General features: G+C 45.5%; 1 protein-coding gene across 1 annotated transcript in view; it reads left to right on the top strand.

The window, feature by feature from the left end:
- LOC143152661 (protein O-mannosyl-transferase TMTC1-like) overlaps window positions 1–21,465 on the top strand; it is a 314,611-nt gene extending 293,146 nt beyond the window's left edge. Inside the window, exons 11-15 of the mRNA XM_076323019.1 lie at window positions 146–286; window positions 2,451–2,650; window positions 2,846–2,981; window positions 15,824–15,953; window positions 17,668–21,465. Coding sequence (XP_076179134.1) covers window positions 146–286; window positions 2,451–2,650; window positions 2,846–2,981; window positions 15,824–15,953; window positions 17,668–17,853 — 793 coding nt within the window. The 3' untranslated portion in view covers window positions 17,854–21,465. The remainder of the gene's footprint in view (window positions 1–145; window positions 287–2,450; window positions 2,651–2,845; window positions 2,982–15,823; window positions 15,954–17,667) is intronic.
- Window positions 21,466–22,722: the final 1,257 nt, after the last annotated feature.

A 22,722-nucleotide genomic window follows, 5' to 3' on the forward strand; every position in this document is an offset into this window, starting at 1 on the left:
TTTCAAACTGGTAACACCGTGGGTACAGGTATATAAGCGTGTTACGGTGAAACGGAATAACCCTCCCGATTAATTGTACGATAATGCGCCTAGCTTCTCGGATAATTAATCACTTTGTAAATAAGCCGTGTTTATTTGATTACAGGCTATGGCCAGCTTACGCCAGTGCCCATAACAACCTCGGTACACTCACGGTGGGCGATCAAGCGGAACAACACTTTTTGGCAGCGATAAACGCACAACCGGGGCACGTGAACGCTCATTACAATCTTGGTCAACTTTACAGGTGAGTGAAGTATTCTTGTCGAATTTCACGATCAACCTAGCTCCGTAATATAAAATAACGCGTCGTTTATTTTACAAAACGTAAGAACGCACTGTCTTGAAAAAATCGAGAGCGCATTTACGAATTTATATAACATCCTATGGAAGAATTAATTACCTGTAACGGGTGCATATATATTCATAAAACTTCAACGAGTGAAATTATTCAATCACTTTACCAGCAACGGAACGATGCATTTGATTTTCGAGTGTGTTCACAGTATCGAAAGAAAAGCCTCGTTGTTACTTAAGTTCGCGCGAAAATTCATCGACTCGTGTAGACGAGGCAAAAAATACCTGGACAATGGACGAACAATGTCGAAACGAAGGATTATTTTTATTCCACCGATAGCCTGAATGGCCCGAGGTCTAATGGAGTTTCCCCATCGCGCGGAATAAACAGAGTTACACGAAGAATCTCGAAACCCGCCCGTTCTATTTTATTAATGGCATATCGAGGTAGACCGAAGTGCATGTTCCGCTATAAATTTAGCGTGGCAAGGTAATTCTGGCGGCGTGGTCAAAATTAAAGTTTAATTAACGCCTCTTGCTTGATAAATTAAAGTTTAATTGACGAGAGAAGCGAAGCATGCGCGCGGGACGCGGCCGCACAGCTGCGATCCTATAGAATTTTCATTTCGTTGCGCGGGAAAACGTTGGCCGCAAAGTCAACTTGTTTTTCAACTTTTCGACGCGGTGTGATTTTTTGTGCGCGAGAATCTCTGTCCCGCGCGTTGCAACTGTGCCGCGGGTCGCAAAACTGCTTCGAATTGAACGATCCGAAATCGCGCGGAGCGAGTTCGTTACGATGAAATGTTTTCATCGAAAAACGGCTACCCGAAAGCTTTATATTCCCCATCGTGGTCTGTCCGTGCTAATCCAAATTAATCGAATTAATATCTCGGAATTTATCGCATTCAACGACAATATCAATTCATATCTACCGAGAATGCTCGCTGCGACAGTGTCAATTCCTCGTTCGATATTTTTTTTTCAAGGATTTTATCATTACAAAAATTTCGTTAAAATTCGTACCATTCAATGTACAAATGTAATTGTATGTATCACGATCGTCTATTATCAATTTTATTCGCGAAGCATTGATTCCTTATTGTTAGGTTCACGTATATTTGCGCGATAACTTGAACGAACTCTGAAACAATTCAAGAACGTTGTATTAACGTCGGTGTGAAATTATCGGCGCGAACAGATGCATTTCGCGGTACAATGAAACACGCAGGAAACAAGGCGGTGTAGGTACATGATCGCGCATTCTGCGTGGAAAGCAAGTACGCGTATTCATATCTTGGTCGTGATCATGTACCGGTTTACGATCGAAATGGACTATCGTTGTAACGCGTGCAGCCGCACACGAGAATGTAATTGTTAATGAAGCATTGTTTAGGATACATTGGATCACCGATGTTGAGTCGTACGAAATTAGGTGTGTAGCTTGTTTGCGGAATAACCTCGCGAAATGTGAATTAAAATCCCGTGTTCTATTCGAATCTTCTAATTCCCCTTCGTTACCTCGAACGACCAAAATCTTTTGCCGTGACTGTAATAGCTCCGGGATAAATTTCCTTTTATTTAAAACTACCCACCGCGTAACACTTTTCGATCGTCGAATTGATACCACCGTTATTAGCCGCGCAAATAGAATTTTTCTTTCGTCGTCTGTACTTCCGTTGCCCCGCGTAACTAAATTTTATCAGATTTCGAGGCGCATTTCTTGCACGGTACGTACAACGTATTTAACCCTTCAACTACCTCACTTCCGAGTGGATTCATTTTTCACTCACACCGATACTTCGCTAATCGTATTCTCGACCCTTTGTTCTTACACTTTTTGTTGCACATTTAAACACAATGTGGACGAGAGATTTTTCGTCACACTATCCTACGTTTTTCCTTATCCTTCCCATTGAAAACGAAGACCATCGCGATGGAAAAATCCTACGATCGATCTTTGTGATAGTATATTATAAAGCAGCTCGTTATTCGATAGTTTGCACAATTCTGTGCGTTGTCGTTCTCGAGACAAAGAATTCGGCTCGCGAAGCCACTCAGGCACACCGAACAATGTAGAATTAACCGATATAACGGACCACGAATGTGTTTTCCAGGAAAACGAACAGGACAGAGGAATGCATACGAATGCTACAAAAATGCGTATCACTCGACCCGGCGTACACCCCCGCGTACCTAGTTCTGGCGAGATTAGCAACCGGTCCAGCAGCTGGGGTGCTTCTCAGACACGTCGTTCGTCTGCAACCACGTAGCCCTGACCATCTCGCGGAATATGCTTCCTGGTTGTACCAAAACGGTAAGTGACAGCGGTAAAACGTCCAAATTGCTTTTGAAGGATAAACCCTCCCCCCTCGAGTTCCCATTACGTCGGTCCGGAGTACGGGTGAAAGTAGTTTAAAGTAGCCAAACAACGCCGGAACTCCGCTGCGAAACAGCCCACTGGCACGCCGTGGGCTTTATACTCACGCCAAATCGTCCTTCGTCTCTTCAGGCAAATGGCTACCCTCCCTCAAGTACTATCTCAAAGCCATGGAGGTCTCGCCGTCGCACAGATCGTCGCTTCTGGGTACGGTCAGGATCCTAAGGTCGCGAGGTCAGTGGCCAAGGGTGCATCAACTCATCACCAGGTGAGATAACGAGCGCTTGGCGGCCGCGACCGAACGGAACGTGATTGTACGGTGTTTAAACTGGTGAAACGAAACTGTGTCAAGGGATACTTGGTCCTTCGATCGAACTCGAGTCGGACGCATGTGCGTCCGGTGAATCGTTAATTCTTTTTTTTTTATTTTGTTTCTCATAGGAAAATTAACTCGCTAGTTTCCGATTTTGTGACACGAATTGCGATATGGGATACATTATCGAGGGAAGATCTCGGTCGGTTATCGAGGTAATTGTAAATTCAGGAGAGTCGCAAGGACAGAGCTTCGTTGGAATTTTTTTGATTGTATTTGGTGTCGTTGTAATTCAGAGACTTGGAAGTGATTTTGATAAGTTTGAGGGTGAAGATGTAAATCATCACTTCGGATGATTTTACTCGTCTATGCACAAATGTGTGACGTATCTTTTTATCGCTACCGTTTAAAGTGATCACCAGAGAAATTAATAACGTCTATTATCCTATTTATTATCATTTTTTCTTTTCTCTTCCCTCATAGATTCAACGATAGCTCGTTTAGTTTAATTATTGGTAAAAACAAAGAAGCTTCAAGGCAAAATAATTATAAGTTCTCGATAAACTTATTTCAATCGAACGTTGACACCCTTCGCACGAAAGGTGTCTCGTGAAAAGCGACTGTAGTCGTTTATCGGAACGAAAGAATCAACCCTCCCGAATCACCCTTACGAACATCGTTGCATCGTCGCTCGACATCGACCGAAAAATCGATTACGAATTCCTCGAAAGCATCGACCTGCCCCCATCCCCTCGAAGAGTTAACACCCCCGTGAAAGGGAACGAAGACTCGCGAGTGGTTCCTCCGTTCTCGCGTGTTCGAATTAAAAATGCGCGACCGGGTATAGTTCGTGGCACGAATTCTCGGAGCAGTTTCGCGAGTTCGGCTTTTGAAGTTGACGCGAAACTTTCATCCCCCTTGAACCCCTGATTCCCAGTATGGTGGTCGTTTTCGCCGCTCGTGGTTCTTGCCAACCCCCCTGGCGCGCATGCATGCACACGCACGTGGATTATAAGATATTCCGGGGTCGAACTCGCCCTTGTGTGTTGCCCTGAGTGTCCTTCCAACCACCCCCAAACCCCTTCTTTTTTTCTCTCGAATCTCGCGCCATGGTAATCCTCTCGCGCCGCCCCGTGGCGCAAATAACGTCTATAAAACAGCGATGGTAAATTTTCTGGCGACGATTCGCGTTGTTTTTGCAGCCAGCGCCCCCAGCCAAGGGGTGGATGGTGGCTAAGGGGTGGTGCAGGCGAGCGAGCGCGCGCACACCGCCGCGGAATCAATTCTTTCTTGTCGAGGCGAAATTATAGTTTGATTCCACGATCGATAAGCCTCGCGCCACCGAAGCAGTTTTCGATCGAGGTGCCGAGAGGATTGCATCGACCGTTTTCTTTGCTTTTTTTCACCCTCTCCTCCTCCCCCCGCCTTCTTTCTTTTTTTTTTTCTTTTCCACGGAGACACTCGACGCGAGAGGAACGAGCGTTGTTCAACTATTGGGTTTTTATGGCTGGTTGATTGACGTTAGAGGTCTCGAAGCGACGCTTGAGCCCGATGGATGCAAAAAATTGAAATCCAGTTTGTCGTAATAATTCCGCGGAACGGTTTAATTCTTCGGGTGGACGCGTGGACGGGTAATCATTATTTCGGTCTCGTGACGGACGAGAGGCGTGTCCGCGGCCCGATTTAATATTTAATAATATTAATCCGCCTCGGCGGGAACGACGGGTACCTTCGTTACGGAGCGGTCGGTTCGAGTATTGATAGCGTTTACCCTTTAAACGTGCATTTCGACAGTCATCGTTCAGTCAGAATTTCGAATTTTGTTAACGTTATCGTGTTTGTCGGTCGAGTTCTAAAAAGTTCACGCTTAACGTTTTAATATCGGAAAGTTACGAAACAGTGCTGTAACATATCTTTGGTACTTTAGCGTAGAATTAGCTCAGTGTCTCGTCAGTTTAATCGAGTAGGTGTATTTAATACAGGATCGATGCGTTTGATCTATACGCGACCAATGGTAGATGCAGAGAAGTCTACCTACAGTCGAGAGAAATGTTTCGACCGCTCAAGGTCGCTCACAATTTGCGACTGTCTCCGCGCTGACATTGCCCGTAGCTCTATTTTCCCTCTCTGTGGACAGGATAACGGAATATACAGAAACACGCACCCGTGTTACGCGTGACAAGAATCGCGAAGAGACACAGGGATCGTCGACACGTTGAATCTTCGTCTTTGAACGTTTTTCACCAATAATTAAAAACACTCTACGGTAACATCGAGACTGAGCGCGTTAAACGAATAAACGACTTATTTGCGTCGGTCCGCAAACACGTACGGACTTGGAGGGAGGCAATCGAAATTTGACCTCCGACCGTCGAAAAATTGCTCGCACAGTACTCGGTACTGGATCACCGCGTTTGCGGTCCAAATGTGGAGTTCTGCAGTCCAAACATCGGGGTTGAACGTAGGCGCGGTCAAATGGTTTCGTCGGAGTATGGGTGAACCGTTCGCAGCGAGGGGGTAAATTTCGGAGAAACAAAGTGAAAAGTGATGGCGCACGGTGAGCGTGCGGGGAGTGTAACCACCGTGCGGATGATTTCAATATGCACCGTTTGACAGATGCGCCGCAGAGTGCAGATTTTAAATACAAATACGAGTCCCACCGTTACGGACCGCAATCAGTACGAGGAATGGCACTGTTCGGAGACATGGGTGCGAAACGTTCGCGTTCTCGCGAAACCAACGAAAGTGCAAAACTGGAAGAACGTGTTTCGCGTGCTCGTCTGGTTATCGTGTACGTGTACGTGTACACGTGCACGTGTACGTTTCCGTGGAGGCGGTGGACGGTGTAATTACAATAGTCGGTCTCTTTGTTTTCTACCGGTGGAAGTCTGTATTAGAGGGACGTGTAACGAGCGTCGAGTCGATAGTTCGAAGTTCGTTACGAGATCTTTTTCATTTGCATCGGTTTAATTGTCGCGCATGTAAAACGAACGCGGGTTGCGGATTTGTTTACGCGAGGGCCGCCGCCACCCTTTTCGGGGGATTAACATATTATGCAGGCTGTGTCGTAACACGCGGGACCCACTTTGGCGGTGGATCGGGGACACGAAAACGATGAAAAAAGTTTCGATTCGACCCTGTTCCCGAATTACGAACGATTCTAATCAACTATTTTGCTCACGGTGCTCGATAAGTTCTCGATGCCTCTCCCTTATTTGTCGTTCCTGGTAGTCGGTTATCGATATACGAAATAATGAAACTCGAATGTTCCTATGTGTCTCGGTTCTCCAATTACGATAGAGTATTTTTGGAATTGTACATCGTTCGAATCTGTCGCTTCTCGATCGTAATCGTTAACACTGGAAAGGAGGATTTTTGTAAAAAATATTCCCGGTAATCAACGACTAATAATACTACTTTTAATCGCAGTCGTTAACCGCTGCTTCTTCCAACCGGTGACTTCCTTAGATTTTCGATTGTAATTTTTAACGCTGGAGAGAAGGAGTTTTTTATAAAAAAAGAATGTTCGCGTTAATCAACGACTAATAATAACTGCTGCTTCTAATTGCGGTCGTTAACCACCGCTTCTTCTAACCGGTGACTTCCTTAGCCCACAGTCGGAACAATGCTAAACTGGAATTCTTTCATCGGTCTGTAGGTCGCGAGGTATTAAACCACGGTCGGGCAAATTCGGTATTCATTAGAGCACGGTATTCAATTATTCATCTCGGAGTCGTCGATTTAAAAATAGCCCCGACACAATCGTCGAGCAGCATCTGCGCGCACAACGTGCCGCTGTAATAACAATAAAATACCATAGGACCTCCGCGTTTATTTATTCCTGCGTGCGTACATGCACGGCAACGCGTTCCAGAAAATATTGATTCGCCGTTTAAGTGGATTGCGCCCATAGGAGGGCCGCACGCCGACGCGCTTGTAAATAAACCATAAAGCGATAAATTTGTCAAATCTTACACCACATTTTCGACCGTTTCATTGTTCATCCCTTCAGTACGTTCGACTTATGAATTATTCAGGAGTATGAATTATTCAACAGAAGAACTGCAGAACTGGCCAACGTTTAACCATGAGCTCTCTGTTGTATATAATACAAATCATCGTACGCATAAATCGCGCGCGAATTATGTCGGGTATTCGGCGAACGATTCGAAAGAAATTCCCGCGTATCCGATAGCGATTCGATTATTTAAATCGGTTCTAATTGCGAAAAAATTACTCGACTAAGTTTCGACTGGTAATCCGATAACGTATCGGACGATACACGATTCTTTTACGGTGGGCAATTCTTCGTTTGAAAATAAATCGGTGATTCTTCGCTTCGAAATGAATCTTTTCCGTGGAAAATTTCTCTTTCGAGGAAATTCGTTGAAAATTCCCACTGCATACGCGCACTCTATCGAGACAACTCAGTGGTTCTCTGCGCGACCTACTAATGTGCTTCCAACGGAACACACGTTGGTTGCATTATACCCGCCGAAAAAAAAGAACACTTTTGACAATTCATTAGTTTAAAATGTAAGTTCTCAACGCGGCAAAGACTTTTTAATTATTTCTACGGACCGTGTGGAACACATAGTGCAGCGAGATGTAATACTAGTTGTTTGCATAGAGCATCGCTGATACTTCTTAGCTGATTGCGCTTGTACTCGACGATTTCCAGCGTCATTTTCTCAAAAAGGAAAGTTTGCGTAGAAAAATGTTGCTCCACAATTTCGACTTGTGGAGCAACAAGAAGGATCTCCCCTCACCTCGAGATTACGCGCGTCACCATCGAATTTAACGATCGAAATTAAATACTTCTTAATCGTGTCAGATGTACGAAACCAGAAAGCGAATGTTACGTGTTGTTATCATTCTTTGGTGAAAAGTTTGTTTAATTTTACGTACCTCGAGCGTTCGTACTGCTGTCCAAATACACGGTACAGCAATGCCGGAATAAATGCAATTAAAATGCGTTGAAAAAGATGAAAAACGTTGCAGCTCCGAACTATTCGATTGTGAAACATTTGTCGAGTTTACATGCACGTACAATAACGCACGAATTGCTACCAAACACCGCGCCTTAGCGGGATTTCTATGGTTTATTTATTTCACAGTAGTTCGATACACACAAGGTTGATTTTCACTTCGCAGTGGCTGCACGAATGTCAGATTAACTTCTCATAAATCTTCGCCGGTTTTTGTCGATCGGTTCCAGAATCCATTTTCGCTTCGAACGCAGAACTCCTGTTTCAGACTCGTAGCACAACGACAGACACTTCGTTCTGCTCGCTTCCTTCTGCGCCGTTTAATCGACGATAAAGTATTTTTACCTGCTTGTAAAAATGTACGATTTTTTAACGCAAACCGTTGATATATTTTCTTTTCTTTTTAATTTCGACAAACAGAGCGAATTAAATCTTCAATTAAGGTCGTATTCGTTGGAATAATATTCGGGGCTTTTTCACGCAAAACGACAAGTCGTATGTTTGCGTTTATTCACCAGTGTTTTTTTTTTTTCAGACAAAAGAGATTATTAGCTAGCTACGTCGCGTTGTCTCGCAATGCTTTCTCATTCATATTTTCTCAATTGCTTTCGTCTAATTTGGAATTATCGTATATTTTCGCAGCAGCGTAACAAATACACGGTTGTCGATTCAAATTTAATTGCGTTACACGGTTTGTAGAACGAAAGCAATCACGAATAAAGTCATTCGCGTTTTACGCGGGTCTTATCCGTGCTTCACAGCTGCTGCGTTACTCTTCGCTCGAACTCGAAGACTTTCTGACCGATAAAGATAAACAAGCTGGCATAAAAATCGGCGTCGCTACGCGACGTACGGTTTGTGTAAACGAGCTTCGAACACCACTGGATTTCGATTGGATCGTAGCGACGTAAAATCGCGAATTTCTTCCGCGTCGGTAGTAACTTCCAGGATCGAATTGCGCGCTCGTGTTAACTCAACCTGTTTAATGAAAAAAAGGAAAAAGGGGGGAACACTGGCTGCTTTTCTTTTTTTCTTTTCCCTCGAAGAGACTGTTAGATAAAAATTTAATCTTCCGCGGAACGAGAACTTAAATTCCCGCTCGTGCGTGGGTAAAATTAAACATGGAATTTAGAAAATTCCGCGCTCGTTCGAACGGCTGCGGTAATGGGACGTTAAAACGTTTTATTTCACGGTCGGTTTCGGTTCAACGACACGACAACGCGATACATTAACGATCGAGTTATTTAATTTCCGACAGAAATTTTCACCGGCCAGAACAGCGTAGAAAACGCGAAACAATTCAACGATATAACATTCGATACCCCTTCCATCCACCAATTGCGCGCACGCGCGAGCACGCGCTTCACGATTTGTGGACGTTCTGTTTTATAGAGGCGTCGCGCTCCGAAAGCATTATCGTCTATTATAGCAGGTGTTATTTAAATACGCGATCAAAAGCGCCTCGCTTTCAATCAGAAGCGTTTTCCACGCTGGACTAATGGGTTACGGGGAATAAAATTATGTAATATAGGCAGGTTAGGTACGTACCAAGAGCCACCGGGCCGCGCATTATACGCATTCGTGATCACGGGGTAGGATGGTTTCGCCATTGCGCGGTGGAGAATTATCGGGCATTAGTGCCTTCCATTCGATGTGTTTTCATTCGCTTTGAAAAATCGACGGCCCGCACCCGCCCACGGGCGTCCTGTTTTCGTGCACAAAAGCACCGCGCGGATTTCTGCAGCAAAAGTATTGGATAACAGTCGCGTTTTCCGCGCCCGTGTAAACAGTATCCCTTTTCCTGCTTTCCCCGAAAAATGTGCATCGTTGTCGCGCCGGCGAGCACAATGTCCGAGCTCTGTTATACGAGCGGAAGATCGTTGTTATTTTTGCAAATTTTTTCGGCGAGTTTTTTTATTCCTTTTTTTTTTGTTCTGTTTCGTTTTTCTTTATTTTTACTTTTATTTTGACCGGGAGCAACACGCTTATTTTGTACGTCCATCGGTGCCACCGTTCATGATTATTTTTCCGGAAAAACGTTTGGAACGTTTCTGGAAAACAGTTTTTCCTGTGGTGAACGAGCAACGAGTGACTTTTGTCGGTGATTTCGATTCATCGTGTGCACGAACAAAATTTGGTGAAGTGAACGACAGTTCCTTCGTGCTCGTCTCGAAAGAAAGTGTCTCGTGATTATTTTTCTAAATTTTTCAAGTTTTTGCTCGGAGCACGCTTTAGGTTCGTTGATGTCACCGCGGAGATCATCGTTACTTTTCAAATCGTCGATAGAACGTTCGTGCACGAAAATTTGAATTCGATCGTAGGTAGCGACAAGACTTCGACACTCTTCGCAAATTTTCAAAACGTTTAAGACTGCGAATCGTGTCGGGCTTAAAAGTCTCGAATATTTTTAAAGTTTCGAACTCTTCGAACACCTCGACGATCTCGAAAACGTTTAAACTTTCTCGTTGCGATCCAACGATCTATTCACCTACGAATCGGTTCGGCGTTGAGAACGCAATTGCCTCGTAATTAAGAGGCGAGAGATACAGAGTGAAAAATGATCCAGAAGCGGAACGTTGATATTCGGTGGACATATTCTACGGCAACGCCACACATGCACTTTATGTCCCATCTTTTTCGAACGTATAAATTCCGAGGAAAGCCACTGTGCTCGAGAGCGGGCCAGGATGATTCCATAGGCAACGATAACGTCGTCACAGTTGCGTTAAGCGCTCGTCGAGCTGATAAATCGGGAATTTACCGACGCTGCCTCCGTTTCTGTATTTTCAACTCGCCGAGTCTGGGAATTGCGCATTCACCTATTCGCGCGGGGGCAATTTTTTGGAAAACACATATTTTCGCAAGAGCATATTTTTCGAAAGCCGGGGAAAAACAATCCTTCCGTAACACCGAGTGTTTTCGGTAGCGAGGCGCAAAGAACGTCGCAGATTTTCATCAAAATTTTTCTACAACGGGGACACTCTCATCGAACAGAACACGAATCGACGAAAAAACAATGTTACTGTTACAATTTTAATTTGTTGCGTAAACGGTGGTATAGATTATTGACCAAAATTCATGGTACAAACGAGGTTAGAAAGATTCCATAGCTACGTGATAATAATTTTTAGAGAAAAATCAGTCCAACGAACTCACATCTGTCTTACAAATTTCACCGCGGACGATTACTACGATTGTTTCTCTACAGAGCACAATCTCGAGTTTATTATCCCTATTTCTCTATTAATATATTCTTAAGGTGCGAGGAAGACATTCTAAACGTCTGCAGTGCGATGTTAGATGCAACTGTGCACTAAATCGGTCTACGAATGCATTTTTCTCGAGAACCAAGCCCCTTGCATTTTCGTCTTACTTCAACCACGATTCTCAGCCCGCCAAAGCGTAACAATATCGTTCACCGAGTGAAGAATTTCTCCCCAACAAATTCCAGAAACGACGCGCGCAATTGTCAATCGTTGTTTCGATTAAAATTTGACCAACTCGGAGCGTGACTCTTGAATCGAGCATGCAATTGCCATTTCCGTAACACGGGAACGCGACTCTGCATTGTTTAGACTGTTTCGATTCGTTCCTGCCCCCTTCCACCCCTCTCCGTAGTGATCTATCCTTTCTCTTCTTTTCGATGATTTTTTTTTTTTACCGTTCCGTTTTTCCTCCCCCTTTTTTTTCCATCTCTTCCCTTCCAATCGCTCCCCCCGCCAGCTCGTGAATTTTCCCTTCTCGCTCGTTCACTCCGATCTCTTTCCATCTCTCGTTCCGGCGATGGTGCACGAGCAAAGCGACCTTTATCTACCCGGCTAAATGGGGATTTTATAATTCATCGAAGCATCGTGTTTTATTCGGTCCATCCGTGTGTTAGTAAATGGCCAATATCATCGTGTGGCTAGCCGTGCGTTACCACTTCGTTACGACCGCCGTTCGATTGAAGCTTATTTCGAGCTAAATCCTCCGCTACACCCCACCCTGCTCATTTCTCTTGCGCGCGCGTTGACGATGTTTAATTACCGGTTCGAAGCTCGGACGTTCCAGCCAGAGAGAGATAGGGGTTGTAGGGAGTGGTGGAAGGCCGAGCGGTATTACTCGAGGTGCAAAGGTGGGTTTCCATTTTGCTGTCGGGAACGGATGGAACAAACTACGCGGACCGAGGGTAGCGAGCATTGTCCGACGAAACAATTCGGTTTCTGGTCGGTGGACGGGCGACATTGTTCAGATGGTGGATTAGCGCGAATTGCGGCGACAGGGTGTTTTAGAGAGGCGCGGTTCTTTTTACGAGTTTATGCGAATCGTGTACTTTGGATCGGAAGAACAGGGGAGGAAAAAAAAAAAGGAATTTCGGAACGGTGAACAAAGCTGTCGAACCGCGAATCGGTTTCATTATTTGTCGATTGAATCGACGCTTAGACGTTTATCTAAATGTATCGTTGTATATTATCGTTGGCCGATACTCGTCACTCTGATTCGAGGTAAAGATCATCTTCGATTCGTTTGCACATAACTTTGTAATTCTTTTACTCATCAGCCATCAGGTTTCGAGACGAGTCCAAAGAGTCGAGAAACGAGCACTTTTTTATGTAATAGAAATTTTCACGTGAAGTGGAAAGTTAAAGATAATCTTGGAAACTTAGCATGAAATGTACGTGCAGAAGATATAAAGTCGCCACCTTAAAAATTCTACGAAATTATAACATCCATGACCAATAAACTTTGCTAGTTACAATTCTAGTTACGAAAAGAATTGAATTGTTCCAGGTACGTTTAAATTTTCGTCGCCTCTTTCAAACAACTATCAACAACTACTATTACTCGATAAACGTTTCTCTCTTTCGCAAAGTATCGACCATCCCCTCCTTGAATCGCGGTTAACGAAGAGGAAAGAGGAGAAATAAATGTCGTGCAACACAAACACCTAAAAATTTCAGGGAATTCGAAACTCGAGAATCAAACAGACTCCATAAACGTCTTTCGCAAAGTATCGACCATCTCGATTCGTGGCGGTCGTTACCGAAGAGGAAGAAGTAAATTTCGTAGCCGGTGTTGCGCGCCGAAAGATTAGTAATCGTGTGCTCGATCCCGTAAAAAAGAGAAAAAAAATGAACCGCGAACCACCCGCTCGAAATAAACAGCGCGAAAAATGTCGCGAACGCGGAAAACAGAAAAATATAGACGGGACGATCGTGACCCGGTATACCATCGACGCATTCGATTACGCGACATGGAAACGGGACGGCCGTCGGTGCCTCGAATTCAGCGTAACTGTTCTCGGATAAATGCAACGGCCTTGATAACGATCGGGATTATTCAGCTGACTGAATGCGGCACAGAGGCGGCAGCAACGGTAGCGGCGGATTGTGCGCGACTTGTTCGACCAGAAATGAAAGAGCAACTTCGCATGACCGGAACGCTGGCGGTAGTCGTATTTAAAACCAAAAAGGTAAAAAAAAAAAGAAAAAAAAAGAAAAAAATAGACGAGGGAAGCAACGATGGAGGACCGGGAGGAGGGTGGATCGCGAGGTTTAAACGTTTCGCGTTGAAAAGTGGTAGGGAGGGGGCTTACGGTGTAAGTGTCACTCTTTCGAGGGAGAATTAACCGGAGAATAGTTAGCAATGAGCAGTTACCCGGTAACGACGTTCAGAAGGGGATGGAGGAACGAACGGATAGGGGTGGCGAAGAATGAACGAGGGAAGGTGAAACCCGCGCTGCCTTTTATTCCCTTCGCGAAGTGGCGCGAAACGCGGTGAACAGCACTCGCTGCTAGACCAAGGAGAAACCGGGCTGGTTCTATCCTAGAGGAAATTCCAAGGGTGATGGAAATTATCGCGGCCCACCACCATTCCGGAAGCCATGCGCAAATATTCGCGGGAGATGCGTTTAGCGAGACGCTGCGAGAAATTTTCATCCAGGCAGCACGAGAATTTTATAACATTTCCTCTCGTGGCTGCGCGTTCCTCGACCGTATTGGTTCGAGATTACTTTTAACCCGTTCCTCGTCGCGTTGATTTCGCGGAGAATCGCCGACGTAACTAATTTACGAGGTTAACGCGGGGAGAGACTTCTTTCGTTCGCGATACCTTGAAGATATTTTACACTTTGCCACGGTGTTCACCCGCGAGACTCCGATTCGCAGGGCGAAGCTCGCGTGCGCGACGTGGAGAGAATTTTTAAGTAAATTTTCTAAAATCCAACGGGAGAGGATCGGGGAAATTGTGGGTATACGTTACTCGGAGGAACGGGTAACGATGGTTTCGTTGGAGTAAATAAGCCACGCGAGAGATTCGATGTTTGTTCTTTCTTTTTTTCTTTATCGTTTAGTACGGTTTCGGGTAATATTGAGAGCACTTCTGTGAGGTTAAACGATAACGAGAGTCACTCGGAGTGGTACGATCTTCGAGGAAGACGAATGAACAAATTACTCGTTATAAGAACGGACAATGGTAAATTATTCCGATAGGGTTGATTCGTATGCATACTATATCTCCAAATTCTTTGACTCTGTTAGATCACTCTGCTCCTCGATGAATAAACATGGAATGCAAATTTGCTGCAGGTACGCTTTACTACGAGAGGGGATTGTCGAGTTATTACACTTGCCTTTTCTAATAGAGAAAATTAGTCGAGTAAGGAACAGAGGTAATACCGAAACAAATCTATTTCGCATCGAGTAACGTTATGTTTTATAAGTACGCCTTAAAGAAAAGTCCATTTAGACTATAAAAGATAATCATCGATACCCATGGACCGATTTTGCTCAGAATCGAATCAAAAACAAATTTTATTCTTTCAAAAGTCGAAACGTACTCAAGAGATCTTGATTAAAATACTTTCCTCCCTTATAAAAAGAAACTCGATTCTATTGGAATAAAGATCAACGTCTACAGAAATTTCCCCTGTTCTTAAATATATAAAGTCTAATCTTTAAAACGTTCCACACCCCTCGATGCAACCGAATACGAGTAAAGATCGAGCTCCGTTGAGTTAATGTCTCGAGTCGAGTGTGTTACATGATAAAGGATCGAGCTCGTCTCCTCCGTGGAACTCGACTATTGACTCCTGATATTCACCCTCTTTTCCGCCTCGTAAACACGCCGTTCGGCCGCGAAAAAAAGTGCCCCGGAGAATGAACTGCGCGCGGAAGTGACGCGTGAAAAGGGTATGTCATTTACGAATTTATTTTATCGAGAGGGTGTGAACGGTTCCCGGGCGACGCTGCCAGAAACCCCGTCACCGTGAATGCGAGCATGACTCGCGCGACCGTCTGGCAATTTATTTTCGCGCGTACGTTAAACGGGTGTCTCCCTTTCTTGTCGCTGAACGCGAATCGCGCCGTGATATTTTCCCGAGCGGGGGAAATATCGTGCGCGATAAAATAGAGAGCTGTTTAGATTTGATCGACGGCTCTCGAAACGATTGCAGTATCTCCCGTATAACTGAACGAATTTCATCCCCGGGTAACTGAATTATTAAGTATCCAACTCTGCGCCCGAACGTTCGGTTATTCGGGCGATATTGTCTCGCGTGTTTATTATCGAACGAATAATTTTTAAATTAATTCGTTGGCTATGAAATAGAATGTTCATTTTTTGACGAATACTCTTGTGCGGGTACTCCCGGATAACTGACAGAGTTGGAGCGATGGATAGGTGAATCGAAGTACGAACACTCTTTATAACCGAGTGTTCAGTTATCCGGGTGATACCGTGTTGTGTTTATTGTTGGAATGAAATTTTTTCAAATGTTTCGCGTGTCTGGAATACATTGAAATAAATACGTTTCCTCCGGTTGCATTTCAGATGGCATTTGATGTTACGAGCGAAACGGGGTGGTCTCATATACCGTGGCGATCTCTACATACGCGCGTGGCAGCTGCAAAGCGAATCTCGTCGTCGAGCGCACCAACATCAGGGGAATCTCTGCTTATCGGTGAGTAATTTTCGTCTTTTCAGGTTCTGGTCCAATTTTCGAGGGATTTCAAAGGATACACACAAGAGATTGAATCGAAAGGTTCGAATATTTAAATCGCGTTAAGAATATGAAGACAAGTCTGTAGAAAACGAAGTTAAATCTTCGGTGGTGCTAGGATGGCGACGTTGAACCATTTTCACCGAGGCCACTTTTCCCAATTTTCATAGTCATCTTCGTGTCTTTAAAGTTCTTTCGAAACATCGTTTAAGGCATTTACTCGAAAAAGTTTCCGTTCTCTGGCATAGTTCGAGGATTACGATGAAAAAAGAGGTCGACTAATGATATTCCCGTACCGCGAAGAAAACCACTGATCCTTAAAGTATGGAAGAAACCATTTATCCTCGTCGATAACGGTAAATAAAAGAATGTAAAATCGATGAAACCATCAGCGGTGCGCGCCAGGACCAATAAAAGTGGTAAATGCTTTAATATTACAGAATTGCAAAAGCAGTGAAACGTATTGTGCGGTTACAATGGTATTGATATCGAGCACCCTCGACTGTGATAAAAAATATTGCCTTTATTTTACGATGAATTCTTTAAAAAGTGTCACGATCGGAAGGAGGACGCCGAATGATATTAATAACTTTTATTAAGTTCCCAAGGGCACTCGGGGTCGATTGTACTTTACGACCCTTTCACTTTGATCCGTACGTTTCACTATTTCCCCCATTCCTTCGTCACATTTTGTCTTTAATACTTCCTCTCGTGAAAATACGGAGATGAAAGTAATTGAAGAAATTAGTCTAGGTACAGAGGAGCCCCGGATACCAAGAACCGGTATAGTTCCGTTCCGTTGGCCTCTTAAACTCTTTCGGAGATTAATTGAGATTCTTCGGTCACGTCGTATCGCCATAATTCTAATTAAATAGATTTGGCTCCTTTCGGTCTCCTTCCGGTTCCCTCGTTCTCTATTCACCCCGCGTTCGCCGCGCAGTTCGTTCCAGTCGTTAAAGATTCAACTCGTAAAAACTCGGTCATTTTGGACCCACGATATCTCTTCCCGACTCTTTCTTTTCTAATCAAGAGTCCTTCATTGGTTGTTCCCAATATTTTCGACGTATGGCTCCGGTAAATGATAGAGAATACACAACATCCAGTGTACGAATATTTTACATTATTTCTCAATATATCGATCGTTACTAACACAATATGTGGATACATTGCAAGTAAAGTAGCTACGCTAAATTGTTTCCTTAATTTCCTAAATCGATCCTTTAATACCCAATTAGAATATTGATAATTTTAAGGTAGTGCAATTTCTACAACCACCGCATAGTAATTATATTTATTTCGTGCCCATTCTATTTTAACTCTAGTCACCGCTCGAAAAATTAGAAGAAAATAAAATAAAATACATATAATTCATCCGATATACATTTATTCCCGTTAAAAATGTAATTTTTGACGCAAAGCGAATCTCGTTGTGAATTCAGCCGCGTGCGACAAATTCGGTCCACCACTTGGCCCCAGTATGGTTCTCGAAACTCGTTCCTCCTTCGTTCTTCGGCAACAAATCCCAATACCCCCGTGGGACACGCGATCGAGGCAGAGGCGTGGATCGTTCGGTGTCGACGGGACAGGGTATTCGCCCCTCGACGCGTGTTCCCGCGTGTCGGCGAGCTGGCGAGCGTCAGGACTCCCCTCAAACGTGTCGAATTGTCTGTTGCAGGAGGGCGGTTGTTTGACACCGCGTGTCGCCAGCGTGTCGGTGCAGCTCGAGCAGGACAGCAACAAGTCGGAACAACTGGAACGGGCGCCGCGTTGTAACGTACGTACCTGTAGACAGCCGCGAAAGGGAAAACCGCGCGTGACCGCGCCTGCTCTCCTCGTTCAGAACCTCCTGAAGACGCTCTAGCTTCCGCGAACATTCGAGTAATTCGCCCGTTCTCCTTCCCTCGTCGTCCTACCCGATGGACTAGACCACGACGAGACACGCGACAACCACAGTACCGAGTTTCGAACCACCGGATGGTTTCGAAGAAATTCCCATTCGGAAGAATGTTCGGTTCGCGCGTCGTGGACCCGTGAAGTCGATATTTTCGCGACACGAAGGGCAAGGGACGCAGGGAAGATGTCTCGCGCGTACCACCGACGTCACGTCGCGTCGCGGTTCACGCGTTTCCTCGCGCGATAATAATCTGTATCCGGTTCTCGAACGAATACGCGACAGAGGAAACGTAACGGCGCGCGGGACACAACCAGAATTCGACTTGGAGATCGGAAACTAGACGGTGGGAAATCCGCCAGGGAGGACCAAGCGAGCTCCGCGCGCTTTTCATCGAAAAATCGGTGAAACGCGAACACGAGAGCGGCGGGGCACACGACTAGAACCCGAAACGAAGATCGTACCAGGACCTAGAAACGAAAACGTCGTTCGAGTCTCGCGATAATCCTTACGCGCACGCGATCCGAGAGACGATGACCGACGTTGGTAATATAGTTACTATCAGTAGTGTCGAGATGTTTCTATAAATATTCGCTGTACTTCGAGTGTGCTTTCGACGTTTTCAGAGAGACAGTGCTCGCCACGACGGTGCGCCCATCGCTGTTTTGCCCGTGTGAACGGTACCGACCGGATAACTGAGAACGAGTCGCTTTCGTCGAATCGCATCCGATCGGTAAAAGTTGGAATTTTTATACCCGTCGTTGGATCTTCGCGAGAATATTACCAACGGATCTGCGAGATTCTCCCGAGTAAAACGAGTACAAACACGACCATGCTCGAACTATCTTCGATCGCGCGTGTTCGGGGCACGGTGCCCCTCGCAGCGCGGCAAGTTTGTCCGAAGGGGGTCGTGTCTATACTCGTTTCAATCGGTGTAACTTCAGCTGTTCAATAACGATACTCTCGTAAAGCTGGAACGCAAAATGTGGAAATTTCAATTTTCATTCAGGTACGATTCAACCTATGATGCTTCGTCGCGCTTCTTGTATCTCGGGGATGAAAGGGGCCGATTTCTGGAAAGAAATCGCTACCTACCCGGATAACTGCGAGCTCCGATTCGGTTTCAGTTAACCGGACGGTACTCGCGTTCGACGCCGGACTCGAGGAGTATATAGTATATACCTTTTCGTCGAGTGTCACGTCGGTTTGTACGTTCTTTCGCGCCGCGGGCCCCGAGGAGCGCAAAAATTCGCCGATACGCTCCGCTCGGGATACGCGCGAAGAACGCGCCGAGGAACGCGCGAATCGATGCCAGCGAAAATTTACACGGCCGCGATCGGAGGGGGCCGATCCGACGCGCTTTTCTTCCGCCGAAGCATCGTTTCGAAGAATATTTTTCTTTCACCTTCGTTCCTACGAGACAGAAGCACGCGTTCGTTGCAGAGAACCGCGAGGGGAACCCCGACGACGACGAGATGTAAATACACCTACACGAAATACACACACAGACACACGTATACACATACGCAAACAAAACGCGCAGTTTAGCAACACATCGTACACATTGCACACCGCCGAACCAAGCGTCGAACCGCTCTCGAATTTATTTTTCACACGACGAGCGCGACGATGACGGTGAAAAGTGTCGTCACCCCGTACCTAACACTTTCAACTCGCTGCGATCGTTTCCCTCGGAATCGTTCTTCGCGTGTTCGTCGCTACATTGCCGGACACGTAGTTCTCCGCACGTAACTACACGGTGCCAATCTTAGCGTAATGAACGTAACCGCCGTTTCTCGGGCGTGTTTGGTATGGCTTTTTGTAAGTGAATCGACTATGGTAATGTGCGTTCGACTACGAAACGCGGACTATATATCAAATAAATACGTCACTCTTCGATGAGCTTTGTTCGGCAACGTTTCCGGTCTCGTTCGAAGCGCGACTTACCACGAACTCGTACGATTCGAACGGAGCGGTTGCAATTTTCTTTTTCGGGGCACGAGCGACCAGCTTCCATCGCGTTTGGTAATTTTAGCCGATAACTCGCCGCTCTTGGGGGAAAAAATATCTCTCTTCTGACCGACGAGCGTTGAATACCTTTTATGCACGGTGTTTCGCGATCGGTGCGTATATATTCGCTTTCGAGGGAATGAAACGCGAATGGACAGCCACCGGTGAACAGAATGGTAAAATTGATCGTGGCTATCGATCTCGCGTGACTGGTCTCGTGTATCGTTATTGTAATTTCTTCGGGGTCATCGTTAATTGGAGATTTAAACGAACGCCGTAACGTCGAAGATTATTACCACCCGAGTGGGTCTCGAAAATTGTAAACGATAGCAAACAGACACTTTTACGAAAATTTCAGGATTCGGTGGTACTTTCTCGCGCTTGGAAACGGCGAAACTGACGTTTGTGTATTGAAAACTCGCGCAGAGAACCATTGTATCGGCTACAGAATGGGATCCGTTGACAAAATCTTACCGACGTGTCCAACAGATCCGGGACGAAATCCAGGAGATCTGACTGTAAATTTTGTAACATATTTCGCTTAAGAAAATTATTTTTCAACTACCATAGTTTCGGGGCTACGCGGGTGGAAATAACTATTATCGGGTACGATATCTAAGCGGCGATGTTCCATTAAATTATTTCGGAGGAACAAATCCGTAGGCGGGGGAGTTCGGTAAAATTTTTGCGGGAAAATTCGATAAACTGTTACGTGGAAACGTCAACAGCGATATCGATCCGCCGGAACGTCACGGAATCGAAGGTAGGGAAATAGGATCACGGGGAACCGAATTTAAACCGGGTCACCGAACGTTACGTACATACAACCGGGTCTCGTTTTCACTGAAACGTTTTTCGAACGACGAGCGAATCGTCATTGCAAATTCGAAACGAAATAAAAGGTTGCTCAACGCCCGGACAAGAAAGCGACGATTAAATCGTTGGATCGTCTTCCTTCTCTCGACGAAAACCGAGGAATCGTGTGTACCTGGTGCAATCGGGGCGCCATCGAGACGAACGCCGGCTTCCAATTAAAAGGAAACCCTCCTCCTCCCCCTCGGATCGGAGTGTATCCTTTTGTGTATCTTTCCGGGTCCGCGAGCCATCGGGTCCGATAAAACCGTCGCAGTTTCTTGTTTAATCGAGGTCGAAAGTGACGCAGAACGTCCTCTCCCCTCCCCGCTCCCCCGGTGTCCCCACGCCCCCTCCCCACTCTTTGTTCCCGGAGTTTCGTCGGTTGCACGTGCGCCCGGGCGAGACCCATCCTCGTAAATCGTCGCTTTAAACGAACGCCCGGCACCGAAACGTTGCCAAAACTTAATGGAAGACCAATGTATATATACCCTTGTACACTGAACGGAAGAAAGAAAAAAAATCGAAAAAAAAAAGAAAGAAGAAGAAGAAGAAGGAGAAGAAACACAGAAAAACCGTTGAAACATCGAAACATTCGGCGATGCTTATTGGAATTCTCTTCTACGATTTAATGACGTATTCGTCGTTCGTGTGTTTAATAAACGACGATTGCGCGAACGAGCGACGCGTCACGGAACTCGAGCGTTCGGGCTTCCGGGCGTCTACAGACGTCCGGTCAACAGGATCACGTACGTGAATCAGTGACATATATATATACATATATATATATATATATATATATATATATATATATATATATATATATATATATATATGCGTATATATATACATATGGTATGTGCATATATGTATATACATATGTACGTATTCGAGAGCTTCGGAAAATAGAGTCATACGTGGGCGCGATCGAGGCTTCAAATAAGATTCCTGGATGTCAAATACGCGAACGTGACGCGAATTTATCCCGGAACATTTGCGTCGGTACGTGTGTACGTTCCGTTCGCCCGATATTCTCACCAGCCCCTCACCCCTTCCCCCTCGTCCGCGCTTCTTTTGCCCTCACCTGTCCCCCGGCTTCAGGAATTTTTAAATCCGAAGCACGTTGGTAACGATATAGAGGAGGAGACCTTGCCATTGGCCGCACAGAAATTTAACCAACCCACTCCCCATCCTGTGTACCCCTCCGAAAATTCTCCTTCACCATCGAGTGACGACCTCGTTACGAGCAGCGAACGATGGCGACCGTATCGGTGTGGTGTGCGCGAGAGCAGCCATTTTGGAGGTCGATCGAATCGAGATGAAATATTTTTTTAAGTGTGCTCGAGCAACCACGAGCGTCGACGTTGCTTCGGTTAGACATTGTGTATACAGGGTGTTACGTGAACGGCGGGACGATTTCGTGGAATTGTCACCGTCCGTGCGGTGCTTCGTCTTCGAATTAGCATTTAATCCTGGGAGACTTCGATGCGCGATCAAGCGCGTTCGAGCCCGCGACTGTTCGCGAATGCTGCGAATCGGCCTCGCGCGTTTCACCCGCCATTTTCTCAAGCTTTCTCCTGTTCGTTCATCGTCACAGAATCTTATACGTCGAATAGAGTTTTTTATTTTGTTTTTCTTCCTCTTCTTCTTCTTCTTCTTCTTCTTGTTGTCTCGATTTGTTTTCCTCGATTTTCGTTTCGCGAAAATTCTGCACTTACGAGTGTAATTTACGATTACACTCGTAAATTCGTCGCTGTTTCAATCGAACGCGCAACACCTTGTATACGCCCACGACGGAACGCTAACCTCTAATTTGACTCGGAAGTAAATTGTTTTGAGGCGATCGTCGAATTGTTCGCGAATCGCTCGAGAACCTCGCGTTCAACGAGCGCACGGGATCAGGAACGGTGGAATTTCTCGGTGAAGCTGACTGACGCGAGTTGTTGTTCGCGACGGTGTTGCGACGAAATCGATGTA

Source organism: Ptiloglossa arizonensis, chromosome 11 (assembly GCF_051014685.1).
Source record: "Ptiloglossa arizonensis isolate GNS036 chromosome 11, iyPtiAriz1_principal, whole genome shotgun sequence".
NCBI lineage: Eukaryota > Metazoa > Arthropoda > Insecta > Hymenoptera > Colletidae > Ptiloglossa > Ptiloglossa arizonensis.